At 40.8% G+C, this 17,594-nt stretch overlaps 1 protein-coding gene across 1 annotated transcript in view; it reads right to left on the reverse strand.

Moving 5' to 3' along the window:
- Unc13c (unc-13 homolog C) overlaps positions 1-17,594 on the reverse strand; it is a 413,338-nt gene that overhangs the window by 217,468 nt on the left and 178,276 nt on the right. The window contains exons 10-11 of the mRNA XM_052714363.1: positions 4,464-4,633; positions 445-560 (exon numbers count right to left, since the gene is read on the reverse strand). Of these exons, the coding sequence (XP_052570323.1) occupies positions 445-560; positions 4,464-4,633 (286 nt within the window). The remainder of the gene's footprint in view (positions 1-444; positions 561-4,463; positions 4,634-17,594) is intronic.

Here is a 17,594-nt window from a genome sequence, read left to right on the forward strand (position 1 = left end):
GATGAATCGAGCTCTATGTCACCAGCCTGAAGTGCTCATTCTGAAATCCCCTAAAGGGCCAGCTCACTACCTGCTACCACAGGCTTAGTCAGCATAACCCCTGATACCACAGGCCCAGCACAGCCCTGGCTACCACAGGCCCAGCACAGTCCCAGCTAACACAGGCTCAGTCAGCACAGGCCTTGCTACTACAGGCTCAACACAGCCCCCAGGTACCACAGGCTCAGTCAGCACAGGCCCTGCTAACCATAGGCCCAGCTCAGCTCCAGCCACCACAGGCTCAGCATAGCTCCGGCTACCATAGCCAGTCTGAACTCCAGGGAGAATTCCACAAACCTAATTCCATGACTTTTCAAAACCCAGGGTTTGTTTTGCGGTTCATAACAAGCACACCCCCTCTCTGCCCCATGTTTCACTTGTAATAAAATTTGTTTTGTTAGTTACCTCATGTAAACAGGTATATTGTATGTGGTATGGTGCCACCTTCTCCTCTCCCTTTATTTCCACGTTGATTTTCAGTCGGATGGCCCCAGACACAGCTGACTTATCTGTCCGTTTCTCTGAGGGAAAGCAAAAAATGTCCTTGGTCAATTATTTCAACCAGAACACAATTCTAATTCAAGTGCCCTAATGTACTAACTTGCCACAACCATAGATACCTGCACGGGGCCTTCCTAAGACTGGCCATATCAGCAATCAGTCAAGAAGGGAGAGGGGCTCATGGGACCCTACCTTTTACCTCCAAAGGATTGGCTATTGAAAGATTCGGGGAGAGAGGGGAACCTCTGTCTCTAGTTTTATGCTCACTGGAGAGCCTCTCCCCACACTGCAAAGGATAAAGCCAAACCACTGGGCACAAGGGCTGGCTCTTTAATTAATTAATTTAATTAATCTCAGTGGGTCACAAAACAAAACAAATAGACGCGAACATGAAAGAGATATTTGTGTGAGGGACTGCGTATTGACGGGGGTGATAAGCTGATAGGTGAAAGTGGTCCATGTGTTTTACACACGTGTAAAATTGTTTCAAGACAAATTTATGGCTGGGGAGATGGTTCAGTGGTTCAGAGGACTTGCTGTTCTTGCAGAGGATCTGGGTTTAATCCCAGGGCCCACATGGCAGCTCACAACCGTCTTTAACTCCGGTTTCAGGAGATTCAGTGCCTTCTTCTTGCCTCCATGGGTACCAGGCATGTACGTGCTATGTCTATATATGCAGATGACATACTCATACACATAAAATAAAAATGGCTCTTTCAAAACAAATTTAATTAATGAAAACTAAATTAGCCACACACACATATGCATATACACATGCACAGACAATACATATGTATATGCATGCACACACTCATACACATGTATGCACGCATGTGTGCATGCACAACACACACACACACACACACACACACACATGCATACACATGCGCACATGAGAAGCTTACCTAGAACACCTCGTTTTCTATATCATAAGTGACTAAGTAACCATGACCCCCGTAGACAACGCCTGCCTGTTGTGCTACTGTAATTGTTAAACTGCCTGTAGAGAGTTCAGACAGAAGATCAAAGGACCCCCTGCCCATTCACTGTAAAATTAAATTCATCGTGTGGCAATTACAAGCAAGATAATCGGAGCATAAAATTTCACGAGGAGACTGTCTCATCTGAAAACTCCTCTTTGGCTTCCTCTTGCTCTTTCTGCATTTCAAAAGATGAGCCAAATTCTGGCGAAGAAGATGAAAGCAGCTTTCACAGAGTCTGTCTACAGCCCGTGTTTATTTGTAAATGTAGTACTAATTATTTGAATGGAATCAAAATATCGTCAATTTATTCAATAAGTGGATTTGAGTCAGGAGGAGCAGCACACACCTATCAGAGCTTTGAGAGCAATTTACAGTCACAGAATTCCTAGAGTGTGAATGTAGACTGAGAATGTGAGATTGACACCCATTCCACAGAGGAAATGCATGGATGGAAGGTCACCATTTATAAGAAAAAATAGGAACTAAATAAAACAATAGGAGGTTAGTGCTGAAGGCCTCTTTAATTGGCCCTTTTCCTAAACATAGCTGTGTTTTTAGCCACATTAGATTAAGAAGCTTGCCTTTTCTGTGTGGGATGCCTCTTGATTTTCTCATCTTAGCAGGAATGAGTTGTAAAAAATTCATTCTTTAGCAGTACAGAATCATCAGAGTTTCGCCCTCTTGCTAGGACACCACACCCACCCCTACTGTATTGTCTAGTACCAAGGATTGAACTCAAGGTCTCATACTTGCAAGGGAAGAGCTCTACCACTAATCTCTATCTCCAGCCAATTTCTCGCTTTTTAATTTGAGACAGGTCCTTGCTAAATTATCCAGGCAAGCCTTGGCCTGGTGACCCTCCTGCCTCTGCCTTCTGAGGAAATAGAATTACAATCTTGGCCCAGCAGACTTGGTCAGGAATTCCTTTACTCTCAACATATATGGAGTTTTCAGTTAGCAGTAAGTGAAAGCCAACCGCCCCTTTCCAGAGCTCCTGGGAAGCTTGGAACTTATGCTATCCCTCAAATCCAGGAGCCATTGACTCTGTTTGAGCAAGCACTGCTTTATGCTCTAGGGTGAATTCCAAGTGATGAGAAAGGATGGAGTTTACAGGAAGGACAGGTGAATTATTTGTAAGGGTTGGTCATACTGAGGGATTTTACAAAGTTTAAGAAATGCAAATGAATTCCACTTCTGCCTCTTCATGTCTCTCCTTTCTTGCCTTTTTCCCTTCTCCTTTCCCTCCTAGAAGGCAACGGACAAGGATGTGAGGGGACATAAGTACCCCCCAGGCAGCTGAAGGTGCTGAAGAAAAGGTTTTCTACACAGTATCACAGCACATTGTTTCTTTCACAGTTTAAAGAGCGGTTTCACATCACAGACGGGCAGCCATTTAACCAAGCAGCACAGCTAAGCTCCCTAGCAAACTGGTTATAACCAGCTATATATCATCCAAACAATAAAATACAAGAACTTCTGCCTGACATATAACTCTATGCTTTAGTTCAAGAGGATGGTAATTTATTATAGAAAAAAAAACATGCAAAAGCTAGTTTCTAATTAAAATATGATTTTTTTGAGTATTGCATAGGAACTGAAGTTTTCTTCCTTTAACATCTTGGTTTCATATATAAAGTTATTTAATAATTTAAACAAGATGTGGGAGTTTTAACTTAGTTTCAAGCTTAGATTCCAATAACGAGAAGTACCAATGCTTTTTAATTAAGATTCTTCAACTATTTTTGGTAATGAGTTCCCAGTGTAGCCGAATCATTTGTGTTTAGATTAAGTTAAATTTCCTGTTTCTTTAAGTTGTTACATAATTTAGAGTTTTATTAACTCAATGAGACTTTATTTTGACAACTATTATATCACTAAAAGTTTGTAGGTTTTTTTTTTAAGCCACCATTCTGTACATTGATAAAGTACATTGTGAACCTAAGTGGTAAATCTTTGCAGCCCTGGGGCTATGTCAGCTTCGGTTGGGTTCATGACCAGTCAGTCCTCAAAAATTTAATTTACCATTTCCTAGGCTGTCATTAAGAAATACTTGGATGACATCTTTTATGGAAGCTGAGATAACTATAAATTTGTACTATTATTAAGTCATCAATAAAGAGCCCATTATTTTTTATTAAAGTAAAAGCCAAATTCAAAATTGTCTTACTCCTGTTTCCATATGAAAAGTTCATTTAAATGTCATACCAGCTAAACTTATTATTGATGTCTTCACGGTTGGACCCCATACTAAAGCCACATCAATTCTTCTTGTATTTGCTAATGAAAGCTTACTTTTACACCACCATTTAAAAGAAATCACAACTACATAAAAAACTACCTTTTTAATTAGCTAATTTTTAATTTACGTGCATGTGTGTATCTGTGTGAATGCATGCCATGCATTTGTGGTTGTCTATGGGGGTCAGAAGAAGGCATTGCATCCCCCAAGCTAGAGTTACAGGTAGTTGTGAGCTACTTGACATAGGTTCTGGGTCCTAAACCTGGGTCCTCTGGAAGAGCAGAAAATGCTGTTAATTGATGATTCATTTCTCTAGCCCTCCAACTATATTTTTATTGTTAAACTTTCATTAGTAAGCAGAATAAATCAAAGAGCAGTCTCAGATTTCCCAAACATTAGACAAATGTCTTTGAAGATTTATATTATAAATCTAAAATCAAGAGTGGTATAAACTCTTCTCTGAAAAGACATTCAATTGATTCTTTGAGTTTTTTTATTTTCATCTTCAATTTAACAATGTCTTTCAATAATATAAAATTTTAATCAATAATTACCCTTCATTGCTAAAGAAACTAACTCAGCTAAGAGGTCAACAGAATGATCTGCAAAGGTATTCAATTTTTAATTATAGGCGAATATAATCTATGTCACAGAAACTCTTGAATTTTAACTCATTTTCCAGTAGGTATAAAAATAATCACCTAAGTTGTACCAGACATCCATCTCGCCACTGAGAGTCCTGACTTCCACAATTGTCTGTCCCAGAAAATCATCTGACTCCTTCTTGAAGTGTTGCTTAACTCTGGATTTTATGTCATCGTCTTCATCCCATACTCGGACCTTGATTCGATCCGTCGAGTTATGACACTCACTGAAAATAAATGGGAACAGGTCAATGAGTGCTGGCTACTGCTCTAAGGGGCACATGATGTTGGAAACTGACTGTAAGCCCGACCAATTTATAAAGAGATATCCATTGAATTATCAACGAGGAGTCTCCATGACCCCTTCCAGCCATGGGTGTTACAGGTACCCAATGCAGGTAGATGTGAGAAAAGTGTAATTCCCTAAACAGGCAAAAATTCTGTCATGTGCCAGTCTATTGCCTGCAGCCGAGACAACAGAGTCAAACATGCAGTAATGATCTTGGTTTAGGTATTTCCACTTTTTAAATTTACAACATTTTCTTTGACAACATATCCACACCCGAGAAATTCCTCATCTGAGCAACAAACTAATTTCATTGCCACGGACATTCAGAAAGTGGTCAGAGTATGAAACGGTGGCACAATTACAGGTGGGTACTTTACACACTGATCATCTCAGTGTGTAAGGTTCTGTTCTTTGGGACAAAACGCCTAAGAGAAATTACAGGGAGGGGTGATAAACTTGGACTGTTGGCTTCCTGATTCCAGTTCATGGTGGGCCCCGTTGCTTCGGGCCTGAGGTGAAGCTAAGCATCATTCTGTGGAGGACGTGGAACAGAGGTACTCAGTTAAGAGTAGCTAGAAAGCAGAGGCAGAGAGAATATAGGAAGAAAGAGCACAGCAGAGAGGGTGGGGAGGAGAGGGGAGGGGGGAGGAGAGGGGAAGGGCAAGATCTATGTTCTAAAGGCTTGACTCCATTGAGTAGTCTTCCAACCAGGCCCCATGTTCTATTAAGAACAGCCCCTTCAGCTATGAGAGCACACATAGTCTGATGACACTAGTGTTCCCACGATCCAATTGTTTCTCAGTAAAGCCACTGGCTGGAGACCATGTCCTCATCTGCCACAGGCTTTCCCTGTGACATGCCTCATAGCCAGATCATAACACCCAGTATATACACAGAATACACGATATACATAGCACGCAGTATACAGAAGAAATATATGATATGATAATATAAGAGGAAATCAAATTTGATCAGAAGAAAATCCCTCTGATTTGAGAACAGCTTGCAGGTTCTAGTCTGTTACTAATGTCTACATTGCCTTCATCTCCTTCTGTTGACAAAAGCTACTCAATATTACCCAAAGCTGTGCTACCAGATCTTTTCTGACTCTATTTTGTGGACTCTCCCATGCTTCTCTGTCTCTGATTAAGCATTCTTTGAGAATCAGCTGGTCACTTGCTGTGTATCACTTTCCCTAAGGCTCATTAAATCAGGTAGCAGGTTTAATCCCACGCTCCCTGACTCTCAGCGTCCATCCCCTCTGGTATTGGAATCTTTAACCTGGGGTTTATAGGAGAGTTCTGGACATCCCTGAACTTACATTTGAAAATAAAATGAAACTATTTCAGTTTACTCCCTCCCCAATTTTACATATAGACAACAAATCACAGCAGTATTTTGTCACTAATAAAGTGACAGACAATTTTATATATAACATTTAGAGTGTAAGGAAACTTAAAATATTACTTTACTTTGTACTATACTAAAACTATGTTTCAGTATAATTGATCTACTTTTCTGTTTCCATATTTTATTTAATGCATTAAACATCCACTTAATTTAGGAAGGCATCCATGTCTCTACTAGACTGCAAAATGAGTTCAAGGGGCAGCATTTACTTAACAATTCCTGACAGTGTCACGTGCTTCCCATCAGCCTTTGAGACAAAACCAGACAGTGCAAATAAGAGTAACATTTGGGATATGACATGCCTGTGTGCAGACTGCAGCTCACAATTTTGACTCCATGTAGGAGATTTCAGATCAGAATACTACAGTAATAACTGGGACGTTGGGATTGCTATAAACTTGGAGGCGTGATTAATCTTTGGTTTTCCAGGCCAGAGATTAAGATGCCCATCATAGGCAGGATAGTGTATATGAATTAAAATTATTCATTGGTAACTGGCTCAGCTTAGTTCCTAACTCTTTTACATAAAAATATTGTCATTTGCATATTTTATTATGCAATATCTTAGCAAGTTGTAGGTTAGCTGCTAATCTAGGAAGTTTTTTGCTTTTGTTTGCTGCTTCTTCTTTTTTTTTTTGTAGTTGCTGCTCAGAACTTTACTAGAGAAAAATTCTCTTAAAATTTGAGAAATTACATCACCCACATGAAGAGCATTCAACACAGAGGCATGCACCTACAGCCTCAGTACATGAGGAGTCTGGACAAGGAGATTGTGAATTCAAGGCCAGTGGCTTAGTCTATATAGGAAGAAGACCCTGTCTAAAAACATAAAAATAAATTAATAGAAAGAAAGGATCCGGGGAGATGGCTGACTCAGCAGTTAAGAACACTTGCAGCTCTTATAGAGGATCAAGTCCGATTTCCAGCTCCTACATGGCAACTCATAGTTGTGCAGTTCCGGGAATTATGATGTCCTTTTCCGGCCTCTGTGGGCATTTCACTTGCATGGTTCACATGCAGACAAAAACTCATACACACACGCAAGAAAAAAATAAAAATAAAAAAGAAAGAAAGAAGGTAAATAATCCCCCCCAAACAAACTACCTGTCAAATATTTGAATCAAATAATTGTGTCAGTTTGCATTTGAACTACCCACATTCTTGTTGATTCTACTAAGAGGCTGAGAAGACTTGCTTCAGGAGGGTGGATTGTGGAGTGATGACATCAAAGTGGCTGAGAACATTGCAATATGGAATACCGAGACTGAAGGAAGCCAGCTGTTCAGTTATCTGTAGGGTGTGTGTGTGTGTGTGTGTGTGTGTGTGTGTGTGTGTGTGTGTGTGTGTGTGTGTGTGTGTGTGTGTGTGTGTGTTGGCGCTCACGTAGGGCAAATTCCAAAGGCCTGGGTGGCTCAACTCCAGAGATCAAGTGCTATCCCGGGATGCTTTTAGCATCTTCCCTTTCCCAGTTCCCTAAGTCTCCCACTGACAGTGATGGAGTGGTGAGTGGCGAAGATTAGATTGAAGGTGATACGTTTTCTTCTTTCCCTGAGGCTGCTGAGCATTTGGTAGAGGGAGAGGAATTAAGACAGTGGATTCAATAGCCAAGAGGTACAATTTCTAGGCTTATGTAGTTACTTACTCATAAAATCATTTTGGAGCCCATTTCCTGGAAACCTGGTAAAATTTCCAGGAACTAGAACTGTCAAATATGCCTCTGGTTTGTCTGACGTGGGCTGCACTTAAAGTGATCTTGAGTCGCTGAACGCACAGCAACAGGAAGGCCACATGCCTGTACTTTCTGGGATGACCCCTTTTCTTTCACTATCACTGGATACAATACAATCCTGTCCAAAGGAGCAGAGTCTAAATGGATGTATGGAATACCCCATGATCTGGAGGCAAATGGATAGAATGAATTCACCAAGAAAGAAATGCCAAGGCTGCTGAATTGATTGACTAAGAAACCTCTTCAGATACACAATGGAGAAGGCATGCGTATATTTGTTTTCCAGAATTATTTGCTGTGAACTAACAAGCCTGGTTATTCCCAATCTTTCTTTTTACTTAGTGAGAAGGTTTGAGTTGTTTTCCCTTCTTTTTCTACAGATACTGACTGGGAGTGTGGGAGGAAGATGAGTTTTTCTTAATTTAGGTCACAAGAAGAACAAAGAACCAGACTAGATGCTTATGGAAAGGAGAAAAAGGTTACCAAGACTGGACTTGGAAATAAATACAACAAAGTGGATTTCACATTGAGATGAGGTCTTGGACAAGAGAGAAGATGCATCCATGTCACTCAGTAAGCCTGGGAGTAGGAGAGTTGAATATGGACACTGAGTACTCAGAGATGGGCGAAGACAGAGGCTGTCTGCTTATACAATGCCCTCCTTTCCTAACTTTTCTCATTTTCTGCCCCTGTCCCTACCCTGCAACTGTGGAGAGATGTCTCCCACACCTTTGAAGTTGATCTAGAAACAGCACTCCTCTGTGGCTCCCTCCTCTACTTTCCCATGTCATTCCCAGGTCGTAAGTACGAGCTAACTTTGCAAAGACTTGAAAACAGCACAATGAGAAAAACTGGGCTGGGTCAACCAAATTTCTATATTATTCCTAAAGGGGATATATCTGGAATTTTTGTAGAAATAAACTTGATAGTTTTTACACGAGGTTCTCATGTATCCCAGGCTTTGCTTCCAATTCGCTATTGTAATGCACATTATGTTGATAAACTTTCCTGTGCTGTTTTAGCTTAATGAAAAGCTGACTGTGGGAGGAAATGTCCCCATCTCCACTTGAGACCCAAGCATGTTCATGTCAAGTATCCTTCAAAGACCCTGTCACGGGCCAAGTTGGCCCCATGGCTCTGTAATGGGGGACAGAAAACAGTAAAGCAACTCAAGAGTAAAGCTGTTATAGCTTTGAGAGCAGCTGGAAGGTGAAGCATTTCTAACAGAGGTTACTATTGTTTATCCCACAGCATGAAAATGCCTGCCTAGGGAAGGAGAAGGTGGGAGCTCTGAACTTGGAACTCCAGTGTGACTACTTCTATAAGTCATTTCTGCTGGATGAGTATGGTCCCCAATTTATGTTGTCATTTCTACCTGCTGCTATTTGCTCTTTTGCTTGGAAGCCCCGTGTGAGGGGACCCTCTGTTTCACCTTGGGACTGTAGATTGGAACTCCAGTGGGCTGCTTCCCAAGCTGATTTTCTGCAATATGTTTCTAAGCCCTGATGTGAGGGTATGGCCCTTTGTTGACTCTCGCAGGCTGCTGCATCGCCTCTGCTGGGAGTTTTGAGTCCTCGGTTTGATGCTGTGCCGTCTATTTACTGCCCTTCAGTTGCTCACTGTTTATTCTTTCACTTTGCCTGTTTGTAGACCCTGTTTGTAGACGTAATAGACTCAAACCTTCCAAAGCAGAAGCACGGCTATCATAAGTCATTCTCTGACCTTACAAAGCAGTTATGCGTCGGAGTATGACCTTCTGAGCACCCTTCCTCCCCTGCCACTCGCCGGTGCTAAGGCAACAGGTGTGATCAATGACACCAGTTTATGCAGTGCTGGAAACTGAACCCAGGACTTTGGGTGCCAGATGAGCTCTCTGCCAACTGAGCTACCCAGCTGCCCTGCTTTCTTTTCTGACTAAGCCACCAGGGAAGCTTGATGTGAAAAACCAAGCCTGATTCTAATTTAGGCTTTGGAAAACATCGAAACCACCATTTGCCAACACACTCCCCACTCAGGACTAAGTCAGAAATTCTAACTGAATAAAGTATCAAAAGATTAACAATACAAAAGCCTAGGAAATTGATTTGTTTTCTAATATCTTAAATGATTTAGGATAAATTGATGAACTGTTTATATTTCTTAAGTTTGGTGTAGTCTGTAGAGTTCTCGACTTATGATCTGATTCACCAGTTTGAATCTCAAAGGTTTGCTTTCATGAGAAATGAGGATACATAATGAAAAGAACTTGGAAGCAAGAAAAATATTGTATTCAGGAGAAAAACACCTTCCACACGGAACAATGAGGGGAGCACGATTTTAATAAACCTGAACCTTTGCAGCCATTTACAATCTGCCTGAGTAGCTAGCCAGAGCTTCTGGCCTATTTTTCAGTTTATGGATTTGGCTCTTTTTAGCAAGAGAAAATAAGATATTTTGTTGTAAAAACTTTTTATTAAAAGTAAACCAAGTACTGCTACAATGGAGAGATTTGCTCTGTAGTTTTCCTTTAGTTAAAAATTCCCTCCCTAAAGAATGAGGTAAATTTACAGCTTTACATGTTTTCATTGTTAAAGGAAGGGCTGGCGTTGTTCTTGAGGACATAATGCATTTTATACCTTGCCAAATTAAACACACACACACACACACACACACACACACACACACACACACACCACCCCCCACCTCAACACCACCCCCACACCATACACACACACCATAGGTATATCACACATACCCCTACTGCCCACCCCCAACTCCCTCCTACCACATGCACACTACCCCTCACAGCACTCACACCACCACCCCCCCACCACACACACACACACCACACACATCCCAACCCCCCATATCCCCATATATCACATACACACACATATATCACACACATATACCATCTCCAATACATACACACACACACACACACACACACAAACACACACACACACACACACACCACCCCCCACCTCAACACCACCCCCCACACCATACACACACACCATAGGTATATCACACATACCCCTACTGCCCACCCCCAACTCCCTCCTACCACATGCACACTACCCCTCACAGCACTCACACCACCACCCCCCCACCACACACACACACACCACACACATCCCAACCCCCCATATCCCCCATATATCACATACACACACATATATCACACACATATACCATCTCCAATGCATACACATACACACACACACACCCCACACTGCCCCCATACACACCACCCACACATTTATTTTCTTGACAAGTGTTAGGGTCACTACTGCTTTGATGAAACACTATGACCAAAAAGCGAGTAAAGAATTTATTTGACTTACATTTTTGTATTGTAGTCCATCATTGAAGGAAGCTAGGGCAGGAACCCAAACAAGGCAGGAACCTTGGAGTCAGGAGCTGATGCAGAAGCCATGAAAGGATGCTGCTTACTGGCTTGCTCATTGTAGCTTGTTTAGCCTACTTCCTTAAGAGAACCCAGGACCACCAGCCCAGGGATGGCACCACCCATAATGGGTTGGGCCCTTCTCCATCTGTCACTAAGTAAGAAAATGTCCTACAGCTGGGTCTTAGGGAGGCGTTTTCTGAGTTGAGCTTCCCTGGAGCTTGTGTCAAACTGATATAGAACTAGCTGAGACAACAGGATTATCGTTTGTGTTCTCTTAGTTTGAATTCATAGGTACTATAATACCTTGAAGCTAATCACTAGGAGGACAATTGTGTTTTGGTAGCCATCCAAAATGACTAATTTCTTTATAATTATTTATTACTATTTTGCAAATAGTCCCATTGAAAGTATTTTTAGATTTGGTGTGCAATGTAACCTTCAAATATGTATCTCTCATGACTACACCAAAAAGGAAAAAAAACATTCTTTTAACCCACATTAGCAGAGGTTATCCTATTGAGAGGCCTTCTCTACTTAAGAGAAGTCATGACATCGGTAAAACCTGATTGCCCAGGTGGTTGTGTTCCTGCTCAGCCTCGTCCCTCAATCCCTGCTTGTGAAGGACCATTTGTTAGCAGATGTTGAAATAGAAACTTTGCTGGCAGATGAGGCAGAAGTGGCCCTCCTACTACCCATGCCCCACTCAGCAACTGTTTCAGAGAAGAGGCAGTAGCCAGCAAAGTCCTCATTAAAAATCATGCTCGTGGAGAATATGCAGAATCCCTACTACATGTTTCGGTTTACCAAACAAGATTCTGTCACAGTTTAGCTATCAGGACCCAGCAGAAGATACATTAATGAGAGATGGGTTACACAGAAATGGGCCAATGTATCTCTCTCTACATCTGCATTGAAATAAATTGTATGCTTCTATTAAAATATAGTTAGAAGAATTACTGAAGATTCTTGGGTTATTCGTCATCATTTTCTGCTATAGTAATTACACTTGAAGATATCTTCTAGAGATTGTAAGCAATCTCACTTCGACTCGGGCTGGACAGAGGGGCAGGGACAAAAAATTCTCTAGGCAGGAATGTGCTGTAAGAGCCATACTGAGGCTACCTTTCAATAAGTAACTATATTCTCAAGTTTCAGCCAAATTCCCTAAACTCTAACTCAGGTGTTGGAAATAGGATGAGAGACTCAGCTTCTCCACTTCCTCTTGGTGAGTTACTGTAGGTTATGAAACTTGCTGTCATTCAAATGTTGGTTTCTTATTTACTATTGAATTAATACCGCTCATCTTGCTATATCTGAATTCTTTAACATCATTGAAGTGGAAAGACAAACTCCTAAGTTCAAAATTCAGTGGCAATGCAGTGAAACACTGCCTGTATTTTTTTTTTTTGCTTGTTTGTTTGTTTTTGAGTCAGAGTTTCATTTTACAACCCTGGCTGGCCTCCACCTTGGCATCCTTCTGCCTCAGCCTCTTTTCAGCCCACCCCACTAGAGTGTATAATTTTAGGACTGAGCCACCATGCTGTGCTCCCACCTTCACTCAAGAGGAACGTTTAATTACAAGATTTAGAGAGAACAGTCCCCAAAATTTTACACGTAAGTTTCACCAAACTTTGGAAACTGTAAATTCATTGTATAAAATACTGGTATAGAAGCTGATGAAAATTAAAACAAGAAATCTTACCACTGTGACTATAAAATTGTATTTATCATTCTCACCCCACTCCCTTATGCCATCCACATTTATACATGTCTATCACAGGCATCTCCCTTTCTGCTTATGTGTCAAGTGTATTCTATTATTCTGCCCTCTGCTTCCTCTTTCATAATCTACACCAATAATCATGTCCACATAAATGCACGCACGTAAAAATTTAAAGCTAGGACCTCATATCCCAGAGAACATGTGGCATTTATCTTTCTTAGTCTGTGTGACCTCACTTAATATAATAATTTCCAAATCCACCCATTTTCCTGAAAAGTTCATTTTTCCTTTAAGGCTGGGTAAAACTCCATTGTTTCATATTATCCATTTGTCTGTTGATGGACATCTCAGCTGCTTCGGTTTCCTTGTTATGGTGAATGGTACAGCAATAAACATCAATGTGTAAATATCTCTCTGGAGGATATGGAGTCCTTTGAATATATATTCAAGAGTGTTGTAGCTGGTCATATATTAGTTCTGTTTTTAATTTTGAGAAATCCACACACTTATCTCCATAATAGTTTACACTTCCACCAGCAGGGCTCTTCCCCCATATCCTCACAAGCACATATCTCCTGTCTCCTGGATGGTAGCCATCCTGACTGGGGTAAGATGGAATCTCATTTTAGTGAAATTTTAATGAGTACTTTAAATATCCATTTCCCTAATTGCTAAGGCTGTTGAATACCATTTAAATATGTTTATTGGGTATTTGTGTTTTTTCTTTTGAGAATTCTTTTTCTGACTATTAGTTCAATTATTAATTGGCATTTTGGGGTTTTTTGAATTTAACTTTTGCAGTTCTTAATACATTCTAGATTTTTTTAACTGTCTGAAGTATAGCAAGCAACAGTTTCCTTTACTGTGTGGTCTGTCTCCTCGCTCTGTTGATGGTTTCGTTCAATGTGCAGAAGCTTGTTAATTTCATAGGATCCTGTTTGACAGTCCTTAGGCTTATTTCCTGTGTTACTGGAGTCCTGTTCAGACAGCTCTCATCTATGTCTCTACAGGAAGGCCTTTTCCCTATGTTCTCCTCCAGCCGTTTCAGCCTGCCTCTGCCTCCCAAGTGCTGGGATTAAAGGTGTGTGCCACCACCGGCCGGCACATTTCAGGTTTTAAATCAAGACCTTTGACCCATCTTGAACTGATTTTTTTTTTTCAGGGTGAGAGATATGGCTCTAATCTCATCCTCCTGCCGGTGGCTATCCAGTTTTGCTGGTACCTCTGTTGAACAGGTGACATTTTTTAAAAAATCAGTATACAATTTTGGACCCTTTTGTAAAAACTGGAGGCTGTAGCTGCGTGGGTTGGTATCTGAGCCACCTGATATGTTCTTTTGGTATACATGTCTGTTTCTGTGCACGAGTTCTTGAAAGGAGAAGCGGAAGCCAAGGGCTGACTCTGACATGGATGGGAAGAAGGCTGAGTAGTCACATATCACCGACCCCAAAGGCAAAGGGGACCTTTATAACATATATCCAGGCCCCGAAACTCCCTTCTAACCCTCAGAATTAGACTTCATGTACCTCGAACCTTCCATGAATTCTGTATCTAATGCTTTCTCCTCAGATACTAGTGTGGTGGAGTATGCTGTCCTGGAGTAAGGAATATTCAAAGTCAAATAATTCTCAAACACAAAGAATGAAATCTTTATTTTTAATTAAAAATCAATATTTAGATCATGTGTGCCTGTGGGTGGGTCTGTGCATATGAATGTAGGTGCCCACAGGAGCCAGAAGAGGACCTCAGGTCCCAGGAGTTAGAGTTACAGGTGGTTTTCAGCTTTTGTGTGTGCGTACTTGAAACCAAGCCTGGATCTTCTTGAAGGGCAGCATGTTCTCTTGACTGTTGAGCCATGTCTCTAGCCCCGGAATTGCTGAGAGAAAACTATCTTACAATGTGGAAGTGTAATAACAATTTCTTATTTTTAAATGTAGTGTGCTCGACTTGTAGACATTCTGTACATGTCCCTTAGTCTGGAGAGCTCTCATCCTGCAGGGCTGCATTTCCCAGTGACACTGTAGCCTGGTGGTCACTGAGAGAACACAAGTCACCAAAGGATGCCTTTCTCAGAACGGATACTTGCTGTAAGCAATACATAGCTGTAAGTTTTTTTTCTTTTTTCTTTTTTTTTAATGGTTTTTTTTTGAGACAGGGTTTCTCTGTATAGCTTTGCGCCTTTCCTGGTAGCCCAGGTTGGCCTCGAACTCACAGGGATCCACCTGGCTCTGCCTCCCTAGTGCTGGGATTAAAGGTGTGTGCCACCACCACCTGGCTGCATGGCTGTAAGTTAATTTATACTTGAGTATATAGGTGATTATATACATATTTATGTGAGTATAGACCCCTACGAATGAAGATATGTAAAATCATTCACATACATGTGTGACAAGATATATATATATATATATATATATATATATATATATATATATATAAAGAGATAGATATATATACGTATATTTGTATGATAATGAATTTGACTGAAGTAGGGGTAACTAGATGTTTTATTCTTGTTATTTTAGTTTTATCTAAAAAACAGCATATATTATTAAGAGTTAGTTCAGACCTTTTCTAAGAATCACATGTGTATGTGTGTTTTTCTGTTTGTAGGTCTGTGTCAGTCTGTGGGAGTTTTCATGTTTCTGTGTGACTATGTGTCTGTGTGAGTGTGTCTGCGTCTGCATTTCTGTGCATGTCTGTGCCCGTGAATTTGGGTGTATGACACAGAATATCACTGGCGAAATGTAGCCACCATGTATGTTGACTGGAAGCCTCTGTTGAGTCAATGTGTGAGTCTCTGTCAGCCTTCTGTCTCATTGGGAGAGTTCATTTTCAGACTTTCTCTTGTTGCTGAGTTTCATGATCCTCTGAGAAGCAGTTAGCTTCCAGGAAAGAATGCCACTTCTAAGAAAATGTCAGGTATGGATTAAATTTAGTTTGTCTTAGTAAGTTTTGTTCCCATAACTTGGCTGTTTTATAACTTGGCTTAGGCTTATTGTTGAAGTGGAAGATTGAAAGTGAAGAATGGTAGGTGAGCTTTTGAAAGTATGTGGGACTTATCATTTTATGTAAATTCAGAACAAAGTGCCTTTTAGAGACAGAAAAGCCATAGAAAGAGAAGCTTTCTCTTTTGGCTTCAGGCAGTAAGGTCCTCTCATTTTTCTTTCCTTTTTTAAAGGTTTACTTTATTTATTTATTTATTTATTTATTTATTTATTTATTTATTTATTTATTTATGTTGTTGTTGTTGTGTGTGTGTGTTTCTCATGAGTGAAGTGATTGAGGAGACCAGAAGGAGGAATCAGATCATCTGGGGCTAGAGCTACTGACATTGTGAGCCACCCATGTGGGTACTAGGAACTGATGTCTGATCCCTTGCAAGAGCAACACTCTTAACTCTTTAATCATCCCTCCAGCTCCCTCTGCTCTTTCTTTGGTGAAGACTTTGTATCAAGGCTTGGACCTTCTCTGCAATGGGAATGTAGACTTCAACACTGAGCTCTTTCTATTATCTGATGAGTTCTGCTTTGCTGGGTGGACTCCCTAGATTCCCACTCACTTGGTATGTACAAGGAAACTAAAACTGAGCTTTCCATGTGAGCAGGGCTCAAACCATCATTTCTGTACCCCCGGTTTATGGCTTGGAGCCTGCCACCAAAGGAGCATCATGTCACGAGGGTGGGAGTAGTTTGAGACCACTGTAGTTCAGGACACTGAGTCCAGACAGGTTAATTTAACAACTGTTTTTTGGTATACAATTGCATCTTATGAATCCTCTTTAACTGGAACATGAGTAGTAAAGAGAAAAGGGATGCCTTTTATTCCTTTGTTATCTCAGAGCAGGAAAAAGGGTTGCTTACCTGATTATGAGAACCCAATTAAAGAAAAAAAGATAATGCATGAATAAATGTATCAGAATGTGATAATTCCTTCAAGACTCACCCAATCCCAGAAAACAGTCCAGGGAATTTAACACTGGAGATTGCTCACACTTATGAGAAAATATCTGAAGCCAAATGAATGAATAAAGGACCCTGAAATGAGCAGAGTAGGAAACTTGCTTCTCTTCAGCACCTCTCTTGGAAGGATGGAGACAGTAGCAGTGTCAGAGCCAGGGGGAGGAGCTAAAAGGTTTGAGTTAAAATTGCAGTGGGGCTCCAGCCACAAGGGAATCCAAACTTTGCTGGTGCTGCTCTTTGAGACAGAAAAGGAAAGTAAGGAATACTTTAGCTTTTGCTTCTGGGTTCCTTCCTTGAATTCTTGCCCTGGTTTTCTACTCGATGGACTGTTAGCTGAAATAAAACCTTTTCCTCCCCAAGTAGCTCCTGGCCAGTGTTTTCCAACAGCAGCAGAAAAGAAACAAAGACACCCCCTGTGTTTATTATCCATTCATCTGCTGGTGGACATCTAGGTCTTTTCATTACTAATGTTCTATCACATGCTTGTGCCTTAACTGGCTTATGTCAGCCTCCATGTACAGTTAAGTGGTACTTAGATGGCATCCATTCATCTGTCATAAATAGCCCTATCCAGAACATCATGTATGTGCTGAAAGTGTTTTAGTCAAGTTGTTCAGAGTGAATTTTATAGGCTGAATGGTATGCATATTAATTATAACCTGTAAGTATCTACAGATACATTTA

Source organism: Peromyscus californicus, unplaced genomic scaffold (genome assembly GCF_007827085.1).
Source record: "Peromyscus californicus insignis strain IS unplaced genomic scaffold, ASM782708v3 Scaffold_11__1_contigs__length_118956290, whole genome shotgun sequence".
Classification (NCBI taxonomy): domain Eukaryota; kingdom Metazoa; phylum Chordata; class Mammalia; order Rodentia; family Cricetidae; genus Peromyscus; species Peromyscus californicus.